Raw genomic sequence first — 16,076 nt, 5'->3', positions numbered from 1 at the left:
GTTAAACCCCACAAACCAAACCAAACCAGAATTTAAGAGAAGCTGCAGTGCCCATTAAGTGGCCTAAAATGCATCGAAAATATACACGGCCAGCCAAAATTTTAATATATTTGTTTGAATGAACCAAATTATTTTAGTTTGGTTTGAATTATCGCGAGTCTACTGTATACCAAAACTCTTGTAACAGACGCACTTGCATGATGAACACTTCTCTACTTTAGGTGACTCAATCTTAATTTTTTTTTTTCCTTCATGTAATAAACGTACCCTTATCTTTTTCCTGTGAACATGTGCATGGAAGCTGTGCTGCCAAGGGGCATTTCAGCATTGTTGAGGTGCACACATGCTCACATCTTTGCTCATTGAAGAGAAAATTTGATACTTTGGAGAATCAATTGCTTTAAAAGTGGTCAGTGGTGCTTTGTGATGCATTGTGTGATGGGAGACACAGAAACACACCACTAACCCACTGCAGTGGCTCAGTTGCTTTGGCATTTGGCTGCCAATCCCAGGTAATGGGTTCGGTTCCAGCCGTGGTGGCCATCGATGGAGGCGAAATACAAAAATGACTGTGGGCTTGTGGTGTCATGCACGTTAAGTAACCCCAGGTGGGTAAAATTAGCCTTAAAACCCTCCACTATGGTGCCTCTCATAGCCCATGTGTCGCTCTGGGATGTTAAACCTCACAGTTTATAATTTTACATTGTTGCTGGTGCTGAGCCGAGAAATGCTACCATTCCTTTATTCCTTTAATAGCTGCTACCATGTGGATGATTTTCCACTCTGCAGTAGCGTCTCCATTCATCAGTGCTCCATTCATCTCTGTACTGGGCAGTTGCACCAGAAAGGGAAACACAAACATTATTACAACACTCACATGCTGCGTAATGACGGCAATAGGTTGAACCCATGCCAAGCCATGCTTCCTGCACTGACTTGTTGAGTGTTGGCATGCTCAGAGATGGCTGACCTGTAGCATGCTCCTCGCTGGATGTTGCTGGTCTTATACCCGTGCCACACGAACAGATTTAATGCCATTAAGTGCTTACTGCCTTAAGTTTTAATGGCATTCGTGCGGTGCCACACGCATAAATTATTAGCCTTACTGCCATTCGCGACCTACTGAGTTCGCCACAACTCATTCACCCGTGCAATGTGTTCTCTCGTTGTCATTCCACACGCAGAAAAGCATGCAGCTTTGTTAGTAACAACTTCCTAACCAGTAGGAAATGGTTAATTCTTAATTTTCAGTCAGATGAAGCATCTATACCGCATTTTCGATGCGAAGAGCGCCATTTTAACCAGCCTTATTGACTGGTACTCTCGACTTATGTGCTGACATGCGAGTTTATGGCTACTTTTTCGACTTGTAAAGCAGGAACAGCCGTATTTTCTGGAAAATCGTTTTTACATTACATTTGAACAACGCTTCCGATATATTGTGCTCATTAGGAACGTTTATATTCAAATGAAACTTCTGATTACCTTGCAAGTGTTATTGTCATTGTCGCTTTTGATAATGGCATTAAATGTGGACGTGTAGCACCAACCTCGAAAACAATGGCATTAACAAACTTAAGGCCTTAAGCATTTACTGCCATTTCTTGTGCGCGTGTGGCACGGGTATTAGCCTACTCCACATCATAGCCGCATCAGAGAGTGGTTCAAAAATACTGCTTGTCATTATAGTTCTGACCCTGTTACTATGTCATCGTCAACACGGTACTCTCAATTAAAATGAAGACTTGAGCATTCTAGAGTTCCTGTCCACTTTTTTTTTTTTTTTTTTTTGAGGTGTGGCGAGCTTAGAAGTCATGGGGCAGGCTGAAATTTTGTTGATTATCTCTCTGTGTGTTGCCAGGTGAGAAGTTCAAGCTGAAGAGTCCCGAGGGCGATGAGCTTCCGCGCAAGGGCTTCGACCCCGGCGAGGACACCTACCAGGCACCCCCCGCCGACGGTTCCTCCGTCAGGGTGGACGTAGACCCCAAGAGCCAGCGGCTGCAGCTGCTCTCGCCATTCGCCAAGTGGGACGGCAGGGACCTGGAGGACATGGTCGTGCTCATCAAGGTCAAGGGCAAGTGCACCACCGACCACATCAGCGCAGCCGGGCCCTGGCTCAAGTACCGGGGCCACCTGGACAACATCTCCAACAACATGTTCATTGGGTGAGGCAAAGCATTCCAGCAGGAGTGGTCAGAGTGGGTGCTGTCGAACCCTTGCATATACAGTCAAGTCCACTTATAACAATACTGGTTATAACAGTATATCGGATATAACAATGGTCGGTCATGGCACCATCAGCTTTGCCATGTGTTCTATGGTAAAATAAACTGCTTATAGCAATGCTGTCAAGGCACATTATTGGTTATAACAATTAAATCTGGTAATTGGGCGTCGACCATTACAGAAAAAGAAAAGAAATGCTACAACCACACCAGCAAAACCATGCTTACAACACAAAAGCGCACACGTGGGGGGCCGACCAATGGACTAAGCTGGCGCAGCAACGCCACGAAAGCAAAAGAGGCAGGCGTCATCGTGTCAGGAGAGCTGCTGCATTGCTGCATTGGCTACGCGCACCGTGCGTACCCCCAATCAGTCAGTGTAATGCACGCGCATGCAGCCAGCGTGGTTTTTCTCTTGTCAGCTGTCACCGCACCCTTGGTTCTGCATGCTTCTTGAATTTCCCATAAGAATAGCTTCCAAAAAGCCGGCTTGATTCCTGTGACATGGAGGTGCGCGAAGCTCCCAGTGGCGCAGTGATGGCGGTGCTTTGGTCATCGGTGAACGGTGAACATTGTTCCGGTTCCCTGAAGTTCAAATTAACAAGCTTTTACAGGCATTAGAACAATCAAACCCCTCCGGGTATTTACTGTCAATAAATGCTCTGAAGTTTGTCATCCTTTCTTTTTTTTTTGGCACAACCCTGTCATAACAATTATTGGTTATAACAATGGTATTTCCATGGCACTTGAATATTGTTATAAGTGGGCTTGACTGTACTTTGGAATGCTTTTTGGGTTCCTGGAGGACGTAGATTCATGTATGCATAATCCTTTACCCACTTTGTATTTTGGGAATGTGAAATTGCTTGTAGCAAACTGTTTCACTCTATAGGCAGCCATTGGGTTATTTTCTGAGGGGCCTTGTGTTTGTATGCTTTGTTTTGCGTGCAGTCTTAGGCAGGAAGGGACGGAAGTCAACACGTGGGGTTCGTGGGCATCTTTCTAAAACTGTTGGGTTTCTCCCAAGGCTGAAAAGTTGAGAATCCCTGTTGTATATGGTATGGCTCACTACCTTGTCCTATCAAATCTGGCCTTGCCTTGGATTAAAGATTCTTGTAACATTTATGTCTCCCGAGAGGATGCAGTTGTGATGCTGAATCAGTGCCACTGGAATCTCTGTGAATCATTTTGACATCTGCCACGTGCACTGGAATGTAGGGCAGCGTTTTTAAACAGCAGCTTGGCTGAACGCTCTCCTGTTTTTAGATTTGGATTCTACTGGATATAATGAAATTAAGAAAAGCCCATAGTTTTTCGGTACATTCTGTTTTCTTGTGAAAACTTAAAAGGGCAATGCAGAACTGAAATCAGAATGAAAATTAAGTGCAGATGCAATTGCCGAACAAGCATTCACAGTTAAACCAGCCTCACTCAATGTCATGAACACGGAGAGACATTTCGTGATTGAGACAGCGGCCTCAATCATGAAATGTCTCTCCGTGTTCATGACATTGAGTGAGGCTGGTTTAACTGTGAATGCTTGTTCGGCAATTGCACCTGCACCTGATTTTCATGCACAGGACCGGTACAGTCCTGCGCTAACCATGAGCTGCTGGTTGTGTGGTGAAGCCTTACATGGACACCGCTGCTTGCGAGGAGGCTTCACCTCTACTGTGTCACACCTGTGAAGGAGGCTGCGAAAGGTCTCACTATTCTGGAGTTCTGCTCTGATATTCCCAGCAGTGGGCATGCCGCACATCACGATGGAATTAAGAAAAATCTCCAATGCCAGACAGTATTCTCACAAGCAGGCAACCATTGCCTATTTTTTCATCACTTAAAGTTGCTGCGTTCCAAGAATGGTTTGCTTTGGTTTATGGGGGTTTAACGTCACAGCAACTCAGGCAGTGAGGGACGCCGTAGCGAAGGACTGCAGCAATTCCTACCACCCGGGTCTCTTTAACGTGCACTGACATCACACTGTACATGGGCCTTGTATCATGGAAAACATGGTACCCAGGAAATGCATCTAGAGTTCCGCTTTGGCCAGTCTGCTGTCGCCGTTTCACGTGCGCTAAATGTAGGCTGTCAAAGTGCTGGTACAGGGTAGACTACTATCATGAAGTGACATTCACAACATAGCATGTGGGAAGGCTACCAAAGTTGTGACATCATCATCATCATCAATCTGACGACGCCCACTGCAGGGCAGAGGCCTCTCCCATGTCTCTCCCATTAACCCTGTCCTTTTTTTGCAGTTACGGCCACCATATCCCCGCAAACTTCTCGATCTCAACTGCCCACCTAACGTTCTGCCATTACTCCATTACCCTTAATGACCAGTGGTTATCTTGCCTAAATTGGTTTGTTCATAGAAGGTTGCGGCCGAGTACTACACCAGGGTGGTTAAATCCTGTTCTGGTGAGGAAGGTTGTGTCTTAACAGCCGAATTTGTATTCTATCAGTTTCTATGGGAGTTAATCAGGACTGGCTCATGAAAACGTAGCAGCCAGGAAAACACAACACCCGGTAACATAACAGTGGGTTTATACTGTATCATGTATACAACTGCGTACCATCCTGAAATTTGTACCAACCGTGATTGTCGTCAAGATTGTACTGTATTTTGCTATTCTTGTGTGTCTAATCCTGGACAGTGGTGGCTATGCTTCGATGATACCGAATTGTGCGGGTGGCCATTTATACCAAGGTGTTCATCTGGGTAACAGGGATTCAGAAGTGAGGCTCACTGACAGCCAAATGGCAGCAAGTAGGTGACATGCTTGCCGCGGTATTGAAAAGTTTGTACACCTACACATTACCTCATTGTCCCACTTGGTGGTAATCAGCCGTGTTAGATTTAATTGTTCGTACCCTTTTTCTTGTATACCGCAGTGCGATCAGTGAAGAGAGTGGTGAGGCCAACAAGGTCCAGCACCGGCTCAGTGGCGAGTGGGGTGGCGTGCCAGACACTGCCCGCAAGTACAAGGTAAGGCCGTCTACCTCATCTCCATGCACTTAGTAATGGGGTGTTTACAGTAACGGCTGTTGAAGCACCCGTTTCTGGGTTTCGTGTAGTAGTAGTAGTAGTAGTAGTAGTAGCAGTAGCAGTAGCAGTAGTAGTAGTAGTAGAGGTAGTAGTAGTAGTAGAGGTAGTAGTAGTAGTAGAGGTAGTAGTAGTAGTAGTAGAGGTAGTAGTAGTAGTAGAGGTAGTAGTAGTAGAGGTAGTAGTAGCAGTAGTAGTAGTAGAGGTAGTAGTAGTAGAGGTAGTAGTAGTAGTAGTAGTAGTAGAGGTCGTACTGTAGTAGTAGTAGTAGTAGTAGCAGTAGTAGTAGTAGTAGAGGTAGTACAGTAGTAGTAGCAGTAGTAGTAGTAGTAGAGGTAGTACTGTAGTAGTAGTAGAGGTAGTAGGAGTAGTATACTAGTAGTAGTAGTAGAGGTAGTAGTAGCAGTAGTAGTAGTAGTAGAGGTAGTAGTAGTAGAGGTAGTAGTAGCAGTAGTAGTAGTAGTAGTAGAGGTAGTAGTAGTAGAGGTAGTACTGTAGTAGTAGCAGTAGTAGTAGTAGTAGTAGTAGTAGTAGTAGAGGTAGTACTGTAGTAGTAGCAGTAGTAGTAGTAGTAGTAGAGGTAGTAGGAGTATACTAGTAGTAGTAATAGTAGTAGTAGTAGAGGTAGTAGTAGTAGTATACTAGTAGTAGTAGTAGAGGTAGTAGTAGTAGTAGAGGTAGTAGCAGTAGTACTAGTAGTAGTAGTAGTAGTAGTAGTAGTAGTAGTAGTAGTAGTAGTAGTAATCGGTGTAACCAGTGAGTATGTTGCCATGGGAACCACTCGGAGGGCGGTTACCGTGGAAGAAGGTATGAAGGGAGTGGAGGAGTGCGTTAACCAGTGGGCGGTTACCACCTGAACAGTCTGAAGGGTGGTTAGTGTGGAAGGAGGTGAGGGTGTGGCGAGAGTGTAGGAATGCTTAACTGGAGGGTGGTTGCCGTGGGAACCATCATAAGGGAGGAGGAGGGAGAGCTGAGGAATGTAGTCCGGTCCATCTGCGGCAGCTGTTGCAAAACGCGCTGCCTGAGCAGAGGATCATCAATGGCCCCATGCGCCTAGAGCGGGAGATTCGAGAGTACATGGGGAAAGCTATAAAGAGCACTTTAGAAGAATACAGATATGAAGTCTCTTTCTTGTTCTCTTCTTCGACGTACCGCACCCTTGACCACGAAATGCTGCCTGCACATTGCCAAAACTATGATCACTTGCCGTGCGGTATGCACTGCGAGCAGTGAACAGCGGCCTGCGGCCCGCACAGTGCTAATGTCGTGACCGCCAGTTGCATTGTGCACACTGCAATTACGCAGCCATTACATCCCATCAGCCGTAAACAGATCTGCATGAATGCATTTCTTGTACTTCGGCATACAGATTTTGTTCACTTTGGATGATAGGAATCTTCGGATAATAGAATTCCTTTGCAACCCTGTGCGATTCGTAGCACCGAGTTTCTGCTGTATAGCTTTTGGTAAACAAGTTGGCATATCTTGTGTGATCCCACGCTCTCTCTCTGTCTCTCTTTTGACAGGCTGAAGGCATCAAGTGGTGCGTGGTGGGTGACGAGAACTACGGTGAGGGCAGCAGTCGAGAGCACGCTGCACTTGAGCCGAGGCATCTAGGTGGCCATGCCATCATAGTCAAGAGCTTCGCTCGTATCCACGGTGCGTTCCTGTGCTGGGCTTCTCGTGTGCTGCCAAGCCATCAAAGCATGTGACTGCAGTTTAAGGGGGGACGAGGGTCTTAAAACTGACCTTTTTATTTGTGGCTAGAATCTGGTGAAATTTTTCACACAGATGTGTTTTTCTCTTCTGATTTCAAAAATGTAGTCTTAATTGAGCTGGTGGTCTTAGATCAAGAGTTATCTTAAATTCTAGAATGTAATTAGGTAATTTCTTTCGCAGCTTTCATGAACTTTCTCATTGCATTTTGTTGCTTTTAATTACATGAATTGATAGCCAGAGAGTTCCCATACCCGATGACATTCTTACTTTTTTTGTTTAGGCCACAAATGAATAGCAATTTACAATTAGCTTAACAAGTTGCAGTGTCAAATACTGCAACCTTTTACTCTCAACACAGTATATCAGGATGACATGCCTTTAGAGAAAAACGAAGAATGTCATCGAGTATGGGAATTCTCTGGCTATCAATTCATGGGAATAAAAGCAACAAAATGCAATGAGAAAGTTCATTAAAGCTGCGTAAGAAATTACCTAATTACATTCTAGAATTTGCAAGATTTAAGACCACCAGCTCAATTGTGATTACATATTTGGAATCAGAAGAGATAAACACATCTGTGTGCAAAATTTCATGAGATTCTAGCCATAAATAAAGAAGTTAGTTTTAAGACCCTCGTCCCCCCTTAAAAGCTTGGCTGCACTCGCTGCATTCATCCTTAGGGACTCTGACATGGTGCTGATTGAACTGCAGCAGATTGTAATCTCTGTGCATTGCACCTGCAGTAGCGCTCACATGTGGGTCCGTTCTTTCTCTGTCCCGTTTGTTAGCGCTATGTTCATTTACGTTTCAACCCAATCATCCATGCCGTTGAAGGACCACAAGAGCTCTACTCTTTGAAGGGCAAGGCTCAGTGATGTGAGTTGTAAGAAATAGGAAATTGCCGTTCTGTTTCTGTTCGTGCTTTTGCCGAACCAGTTGAGCCCAAGTTGCATACTATCGCATGTGGAAAAGGCTGGCTACACTGTAAAGGCACAGAGTGACAATGGGCTTAGTATAAAAAAATGTCTGGGTACAGTGAACTAGAAGTAGTGGCTATGAAAAAGGCAGGAGCTGCGATGCATAGCCGGAATGAAGCTGGAAGTGCTGACCGCCGACAGGGGCGCTGGCGTAGAGTTTAATGGCACTGGTGTGCTATTTCCGAGCAGACAACACCACACCGCTGCTGCCACTACTGCTATGTCTGCTTCTGTGGTTGCATATATTCAACCACTGGCACTGCTCAAAGGTCGGAGTTCCGTACCAGTCTGGAGGAAGTTCACGAAAGGCAATAGGGCCTTGAAGGGGGGACACTGGTCTTTGAGACCAAAAAATGACCAAAAAATCGATTTTCAAAAAGTGAAATGTTTGGAATCTACAGCTATTATTTTCAAACTGTACCAATTTTTTCCATCAAGAAATCAGCATTTTTACCATAATATTATATTTCCATCAGGTGCATTTTGACGATAATATTTCCATCAGGAGCAGACAATTTAAGGGGGGACATGGGTCTTAGAGCATTTTTGTTTATTTACAGACCAAATGCAATGAAACTGCACAGACTTATTCAGTTTTTTCTGCTGATTTCAAATATGCAATTTGTTTAGTTCTAGACCAATTAGTTCCTGAGATATTAATATATATCATGCCATTGTCTGCTGAAACAATAGAAAAAAATGGGCCACCAGAAATTTAATTTTAATCTGTGGGTAGATACTACAATGTGTGAGGAATGCAACGCTGGAAGCAGTTTTCAGTTTTTTTGTCCGTGTGGACAAATGGGCTTAATAGTTAGTTTTCAAGTGAGTTGACCAGACATACAGTGCCAGAAAACACATGAAACTAACTATTAAGCCCATTTGTCCACATGGACAAAAAACTGAAAACTGCTTCCAGCGTTGCATTCCTCACACATTGTAGTATCTACCCACACATTAAAATTAAATTTCTGGTGGCCCATTTCTTCTCTATTGTTTCAGCAGACAATGGCATGATATATATAATACCTAAGGAACTAATTGGCCTAGAAATAAACAAATTGCATATTTGAAATCAGCAGAAAAAACTGAATAAGTCTGTGCAGTTTCATTGCATTTGGTCTGTAAATAAAAAAAATTATCTAAGACCCATGTCCCCCCTTAATGGCACGAAAATTTTGGACATCTGGCTGCCTTAGTATGTCAATATCTCAACATCTAGGACAGACATAGGTGTCATGTTGTTTGCTAAGGGAAGCTGAAGGCACAGTTTGTGCAATAATTGAAGCAGATTTGTTCAATCAGTCTTCAAAAATTTATAATCTCGCAAAGTTTATCGATGCATGACATTCCCACCTTGAGCATTGATATTCCAAGTGCTGTAAAAATTACTAATAAGGGTAAAATGGAAAAATGGTTTTGATTATTGCACACTCTACTCATCATACTATGTAGCCATGGGTTAAAAATGATTTTTCATTGACCAGTTCTTTTTGCACGGAGGTACTAATGAATGACTAATCAAAATTAATTATCTTGGGAACCTACTGATTTATCAGAAAGATAATTTCTTTGTTGAAATCAGTATAGAAAACTGAGCAGGGTGGTATAGTTTCATTAGGATTGGACTAAAAATAAGGAAAATAGGTCTAAGGCCAGCGTCCCCCCTGAAGTTCTTCTTTCATAGGAAATGAAACACTGCAGTCGAGCTTCACACATTATGAAGCTATTGTCCTAGACTGTGATTCACCTGGCCGAGCTTACGACTTTTAAAGGTGCACTGAAGAGGAATCTGAACTTGTCTTTTTGCCGCGGGAACTCGATCTACACGTTCCTAGCATTCTTAGAAACTGCGACTTATTGCCCTGTATGGCCGATTTCCCTAATTAAATCGAATTAACGGCCGGCTCCCGCCCTTTTTTTTTTAATTCTGCCTCGTACGGTGGGCGGAGTCGACCAACGCGTGGAGTGCCTTTCACCCAGTCCCGTGGCGGCTTGCCGCTCTGCCATCGGCGGAGTAATACGTAGTAGTCCGTAGTAGCAGATAGTCCGCGCGTATTTTTATTTCTGCGGGCTTATTTTGCGGTTATATTATCTGCGAATGAAACTATTTATTCATGGAAACCTAAAAAACAAAATAAAGCGAAAGCAAAGCCTCCACGGAGCTGGCTGAAAGGAACTTAAAGCGTTGGTCGACTCCACCCATCGTACGAGGCAGAATTAAAAAAAAAAGGGCGGGAGCCGGACGTTAATTCGATTTAATTAGGGAAATCGGCCACACAGGGCAGTAAATCGCAGTTTTTAAGAATGCTAGGAACGTGTAGATTGAGTTCCCGCGGCAAAAAGACAAGTTCAGATCCTCTTCAGTGCACCTTTAAGAACCGCCACGACACGCCAGTCTAAATTTCTAATGAAGTGGGTTTTCAGTATATATGGAGCTGTCCAAGGAAACCGCCAATGTTTCAGTGTCTGAGCTTTGTGTGTCCTCTCTCCCCTCGCAGAGACGAACCTCAAGAAGCAGGGTCTGCTCCCGCTGACCTTCCAGAACCCGGCCGACTACGACAAGATCAAATCGGACGACAGGATCTCGCTTCTTGGCCTCAAGGACCTCGCGCCTGGCAAGGTAGGCAGACGCTACACTTGCAGTGCACATGCTGTTTCGCTTCCACTGTCTTATATGACGTTTACCTAAAAACTTGCTTATAATACGGACCCACATGTAATATGAGGTGTAAATACCGTATTTACTCGCATAATAGGCGCACTTTTTTTTCTAGAAAATCCGGCTCAAAGTTAGGGGTGCACCTATTATGCGGGGTAAAATTTCTGGAAATTTTTCGACTCGCAAAATTCAACATACCGCATAAACGCACCCGTGTACGGGCCGCATCCTGTTTTCCCGAAGGAAATAATTGAAAAAAAATATCCGTGTAAGGGCCGCACCCAAATTTTCCACGATCCACGCGGGAATGGCCTTCGAAATGCACGCGCCGTAGCCTCCGCGATCGGCTCTGGCTGCGAGCAACGCGCGCTTGGTCGCGGAGGCCCCACACGCGCACAGGAGCTTCTAGGTGCCGTCCACGGATAGTGCCCAAGGTCAAACTTATCATCATCATCAACTTTTTCGTCCGCCGCGAGCAGCCGCGAGCTTTCGCTATGCATATCGACATCAGCATCACCAGCTCCAGTTTTTTTATGGCTGTCAAAGGGCCGGTTTCTGTCATGTTAGTTCATCGTAGTTGTGGCTTTCTTGCGCTGTCATCGAGCGTTGCTACTTTAGCACAACGGACAAGCGCCTTAACAGCTGCACGGCTGGGAGTTAAATCTCGAACACGGCAAGCATGCGGCAGGCCGGAAATTCGATGTGGACGAGAAGTGCGGCAGTTGCGACTGCGCCGTCCATAAATTTTCGTATGCGACTCGTATCGCCGCGGTTTTCGGGGTCCTAAGTCGGGAAGGTTTCCGGCTGACGAAGCTTTCCAAACAGACGTTTAAAGTGAGCACCCCTGAAAACTGTGTGCGGCTGTTCCACGCGATGTCGTCGTGCGTGCTGTGGGTCCGCAGCATCTGAGACGGAAGCAGCACTAGTGAGGACTAGTAGTAAGTTAAGTTAAAATAAAGATTGTGGGGGTGGGGAGGCGTCGGCTTGCAAGCGTGTGAATACAGTACTGATCACAGTGCCAAGTTCGGGGTGCGCCTATTATGCGCGGAAATAAAAAAAATCCGATTTTTCGCGACCGAACTGGGGGTGCGCCTATTATGCGAGTAAATACGTAAGTGCACAGGAGGTATCTTGTTGATGCTGTCAGCAGCTCTCAGATATAGGGGCAGCCACCCTGTCAGTCTGCTTATCGAACCAGCTTTTTCGCGGCTGCTTCTTTCTTTGAAGTTAAGAGAGAAACCTATTATTATTATTATTATTATTATTATTATTATTATTATTATTATTATTATTATTATTATTATTATTAATAGTAGTATTGTAGTCTTGTATGCCAGATTCTCTGTCAACCCTATGTAGCATTTCGGAGTATGTGTATGTGGTGCTTAGCAGCTGAGTGAACCAGTCTTGGGATGCCATTTTGCTGCTAGACATGCATAGCAGTTTGCAGAATGAGACAGTGAGAGTGCTTTGTGTTAGGTGAGGGGCGTGTTAGTCAGATTTACCTCTTAGCATATCGTGTCATTAGTTTTCCTTTTTGAGCCCTTTTTAGATGGAATGAGCCTGTCAGCGCTGATGTTGCTGAAAGAGTTGGACAGCAATTTTCGACCGGAAAAAGTGTGTTGAAGGAGTACAGGGCATCAGATTTAAGTTTTGTTAGGTTAGTGCTTCAGGTCACACGAGGCATAAGTAAACTGCAATATAATCACTGCTTCGTCAGTTTAGTGTACTCTTACGCTTACACTGGGATACTGCAAGTGTCACAAATGATAACTGAACAGCCATATACAGGACGATCCACTTTTAGAGTGAACATATGAGTGTGTGGGTGCGCTCTTTAGAGCGCTGGTGAGCCCATCCCAGCTGCAAATCGAAGTGCCAAACGATGAGAAGCACCACCTTTTAGGTGCTTCTGCATGTATGTCACTTCTGTGCACGGCTGTGTCGAATCCACGGCAGCTCCCAAGAGCTTGGCCATACATTCACTTGTTCACCCTAGGAAGGGACCGCCCTGTACAATAAAGTCTAGTTAGTTTGTTTTTTTTTTACCTCGTGTCACTTGAAGTCAAAGTTGATATCATTGCCACCTTTGAGCTCTTGAAACTGAAACCTGCCGCCGCGGTGGCTCAGTGGCTATGGTGCTCGGCTGCTGACCCAAAAGACGCGGGTTCGATCCCGGCCGCGGCGGCTAGAATTTCTTTGGAGGAGAAATTCTAGAGGCCCGTGTACTGTGCGATGTCAGTGCACGTTAAAGAACCCCAGGTGGTCGAAATTTCCGGAGCCCTCCACTACGGCGTCTCTCATAGCCTCAGTCGCTTTAGGACGTTAAACCCACAAAACCAAACCAAACTGAAACCTGAGAAAAGCAGTTTAGCTATAACTTATATTTATTGGGTATAGGTAACTTTCATGTAGTGATTTAGTAGGTTTCCTGACGTCTTCTTCATCATTACAATTTGTAGTTATCATTACAACTGTAACTAAGAAAAAAAAAATATCCTAACTTGTCCTCTTGGCACCTTTCACAATAAGAGCCTCATTTGAAGTTGTTTTGCAACCTACCATTAAAGTTTTGACCTTTGTTTTGCTTTTTTCTCTCTTTTCTATTTGCCATGCCAGCCCGTCAAGTGTGAGATCAAGCACAAGGATGGCTCTAAGGACACCATCACTCTAAACCACACCATGAACGCGACACAGCTGGAGTGGTTCCGTGCTGGAAGTGCTCTCAACCGCATGGCCGAAGTTAAATAGTGTGGCCGTAGAAGCAGCAGCATCATGTACAAAAGCCAAGCACCGTCTTCCTCAACGGGAAGGGAGAAAAGATATGGGACATCCCGTTTCCCCGGTCAACAGTCACAGCACAAGGCTCCGAGTCTCGCGTGTTTCCATCTCAGCATAGTACTTCTAGTTGTTGCAGAACCGGCAACACCACGGCCTCATTTTTGTTTGTGGGACAGCTCAGCTGGACTCTTTATCCTCTTCTTTTTGCTTTTTAGAGGAACAACGTCCTGTGGTATTGTTTGTTTCCCTTTTTTAAATGTGTAGCATATAGGAACGCACATAGGAAGAGAACAAGCAGGGAGGGAAATAAAAGAAAGCACTCCTGTGGATGTGTGTATGGGTCTTCCTTTCTTTTTTCGTAGTGAACTGCGAGACACCTTTTCTAACCAAAAACTTTTTAATTTAAAAATCTGTTTCAGCACTGGCTTGGTTCCTCCTTGACGCATGGCTGTCGCCCTTGAAGTAGTCGAGCCAGCTTTGAATCATCGCGATTTTTAAATTAAAAGATATCTCACAGTTTACGATAAGTTATCATACCGAACCAGGCAAGCAATTGTCAATGTTCAGTTCTTTTTTTTGTGCACTGCGACTATTCAGCAGCCTGGACGCTTGCCGCCGTCTGCTATTGGTTGGCTTTGTTTCTAGCGCAGACTCGATAAGCACATCTTAACTGTTTCTTGCACTTTGCTGCTATTCAACTGTTTCTTGCACTTTGCTGCTATTCATGCATGCCGGCCTCTACCTTGATGCGATAGCTGCCAAAATTTGTGCATTTTCAGTAACCTTTCATCAAATTCAGTGTTCCAAAATTCAAGCATTGTCTAGTTTATTGTGTTCTTCGGATAAGAAAACTCCTAAGGATGCCCAAGTACTAAGTGGGAAGTATTTTAGTGAATGTGGACTCCGAGTGCTCTATGAGCAGTCACTCAAATCTGAGGCAGGAATCTAGGCATTGAACAACTTTCCTCTGGAGAGTACCAGTTCATCTTCAGAGCATGTCCAAGATGTTTCGACCAGACAGCTCGCTCTCGGTTAACCTTAGTGTTTGCAGATACATGCTTCGCAACTGATGTTTCTGTCTTGGCGGCTGGAAATCTGTCACAATGGTTATAAACTTGCCCAAAGCGTTGTGATGTTGGCCCTAAATGCTTATATGGACTATCGCGTGTTGCGTAACTCAGAGAAAATCGGATAAAAATTCTCTCGGCCTAACTGCACGTTTGTTCGGGCTCAAATTTCGCCCAGAGGTTGCATATGGTGGTCAGTTTTGTTTTATACTTCATTCAGGTGGGGTACTTGCCTGATTCGGTCAGAATTATTTGAAAATTCCCATCGTCTGCGGCTACGACGAACCAAAACTGAAAGGCTTCGCAGCAGTGGTACCCATGGCGCCATCTTGCACTCACCGGAGAAACCCAGCTGTGCTAAATGCTTGGTGGTCTCTGCTGCGAAGCAGCGAAAAATCGAGGTCTCGTTTCTCCGGTGGGTGCGAGATGGCGCCATGGGTACCAGTGCTGTGAAGTCTTTTGGTTTTGGTTCGTCGTCGCTGCAGACGATGGGGATTTCCAAATAATTCTGACCAAATCAGGCAAGTACCCCACCTAAATGAAGTATAAAACAAAACTGACCACCAAATTCAACCTCTGGGCGAAATTTGAGCCCCAACAAACGTGCGGATAGGCCGAGAGAACTTTTTTTCGATTTTCTCAGATTTACGCAACAGTCGGTACAACAGCTCAGTTTGCTGTAAGTGTAGAATGCAGCTGTGCATATTTGCAATCTATGATGCTTTATGCGCCAAGTTGGTGACCGGCGTGCATAGCAGGCGGAAACATTGTTACCAGTGCTAAAGAAAGGACAAGGGGCTGCGAAAAGATACTGACAGGACAAACAAAAGCGTTTGTCCCGTCCGTACCTTTTCGCTGTGAATCAAAAACGCCAACTAGCACGTATTTCTTCTTTAGTTACTCAGCAGGCCGCCCAAGTACGTCTGTTTTCCTCACAAGGCGACCTTTGTGTCGTCGCATTGTGACTGCACGTTATTGACACGGATATACGGGGCATTTCTGATTGTTGCAAACGGCGCCTAGAATCATCGCTAGCCGCCAATGGCAGCCTGACTTTCTCTGGTGAGTAGATTGGCCGAAAGTGGTAGTAAAAGCTTGAAGCAGTTGCGGCCTTTAATAGGTTGGAGATAACTTCACCAGCGAAAGTACGAGAACACCAGGACACAGCACAATGCTGTGTTGTCCTGCGTTGCTCTGTGTTGTTCTCCTGCTGTTCTCATACTTTCGCTGGTGAAGTAGGAGATGTCTGATACACACCAACTAGCCCACATGGTAACCTTGTTGCTTAATAGGTTGTTGCATCTTGGAGGAGGAGGTAAACTTTATTAAAGAAGAGGTCTTAGGCGCGGGTTGGGGTGATGTTCCCTCCCCGCGGTGGGCTCCTCTTCTAGGCCGGACGCCAGGTGGCCGACCGACGATGTCGTTCGGCGACCTCTTCGGCTCGCTCTGTGGCTCGAAGTTGAACCTCCGGGTCCGAGCTGAGCAGCGCGGCCTCCCACTGAGATTGGGTAGAGAGCTGCAGACTGTGCGATGGCTTGTCTTGAGTACATGAGTATAGGATGTGCGGTGTGTCTGCCTTTTGGTGCCCACAGAGAGAA

At 45.1% G+C, this 16,076-nt stretch overlaps 1 protein-coding gene across 1 annotated transcript in view; it reads left to right on the top strand.

The window, feature by feature from the left end:
• LOC149348151 (putative aconitate hydratase, mitochondrial) overlaps positions 1 to 13,738 on the top strand; it is a 37,087-nt gene extending 23,349 nt beyond the window's left edge. The window contains exons 16-20 of the mRNA XM_089587956.1: positions 1,862 to 2,165; positions 5,121 to 5,214; positions 6,798 to 6,930; positions 10,470 to 10,591; positions 13,250 to 13,738. Of these exons, the coding sequence (XP_089444082.1) occupies positions 1,862 to 2,165; positions 5,121 to 5,214; positions 6,798 to 6,930; positions 10,470 to 10,591; positions 13,250 to 13,381 (785 nt within the window). The 3' untranslated portion in view covers positions 13,382 to 13,738. The remainder of the gene's footprint in view (positions 1 to 1,861; positions 2,166 to 5,120; positions 5,215 to 6,797; positions 6,931 to 10,469; positions 10,592 to 13,249) is intronic.
• Positions 13,739 to 16,076: the final 2,338 nt, after the last annotated feature.

The sequence above is a fragment of the Amblyomma mixtum genome, chromosome 4, assembly GCF_055824585.1.
Source record: "Amblyomma mixtum isolate Tamu chromosome 4, ASM5582458v1, whole genome shotgun sequence".
Classification (NCBI taxonomy): domain Eukaryota; kingdom Metazoa; phylum Arthropoda; class Arachnida; order Ixodida; family Ixodidae; genus Amblyomma; species Amblyomma mixtum.
The sequence above is the reverse complement of the archived record's forward strand: the minus strand, read 5'-3'. Positions and strand labels throughout refer to the sequence as shown.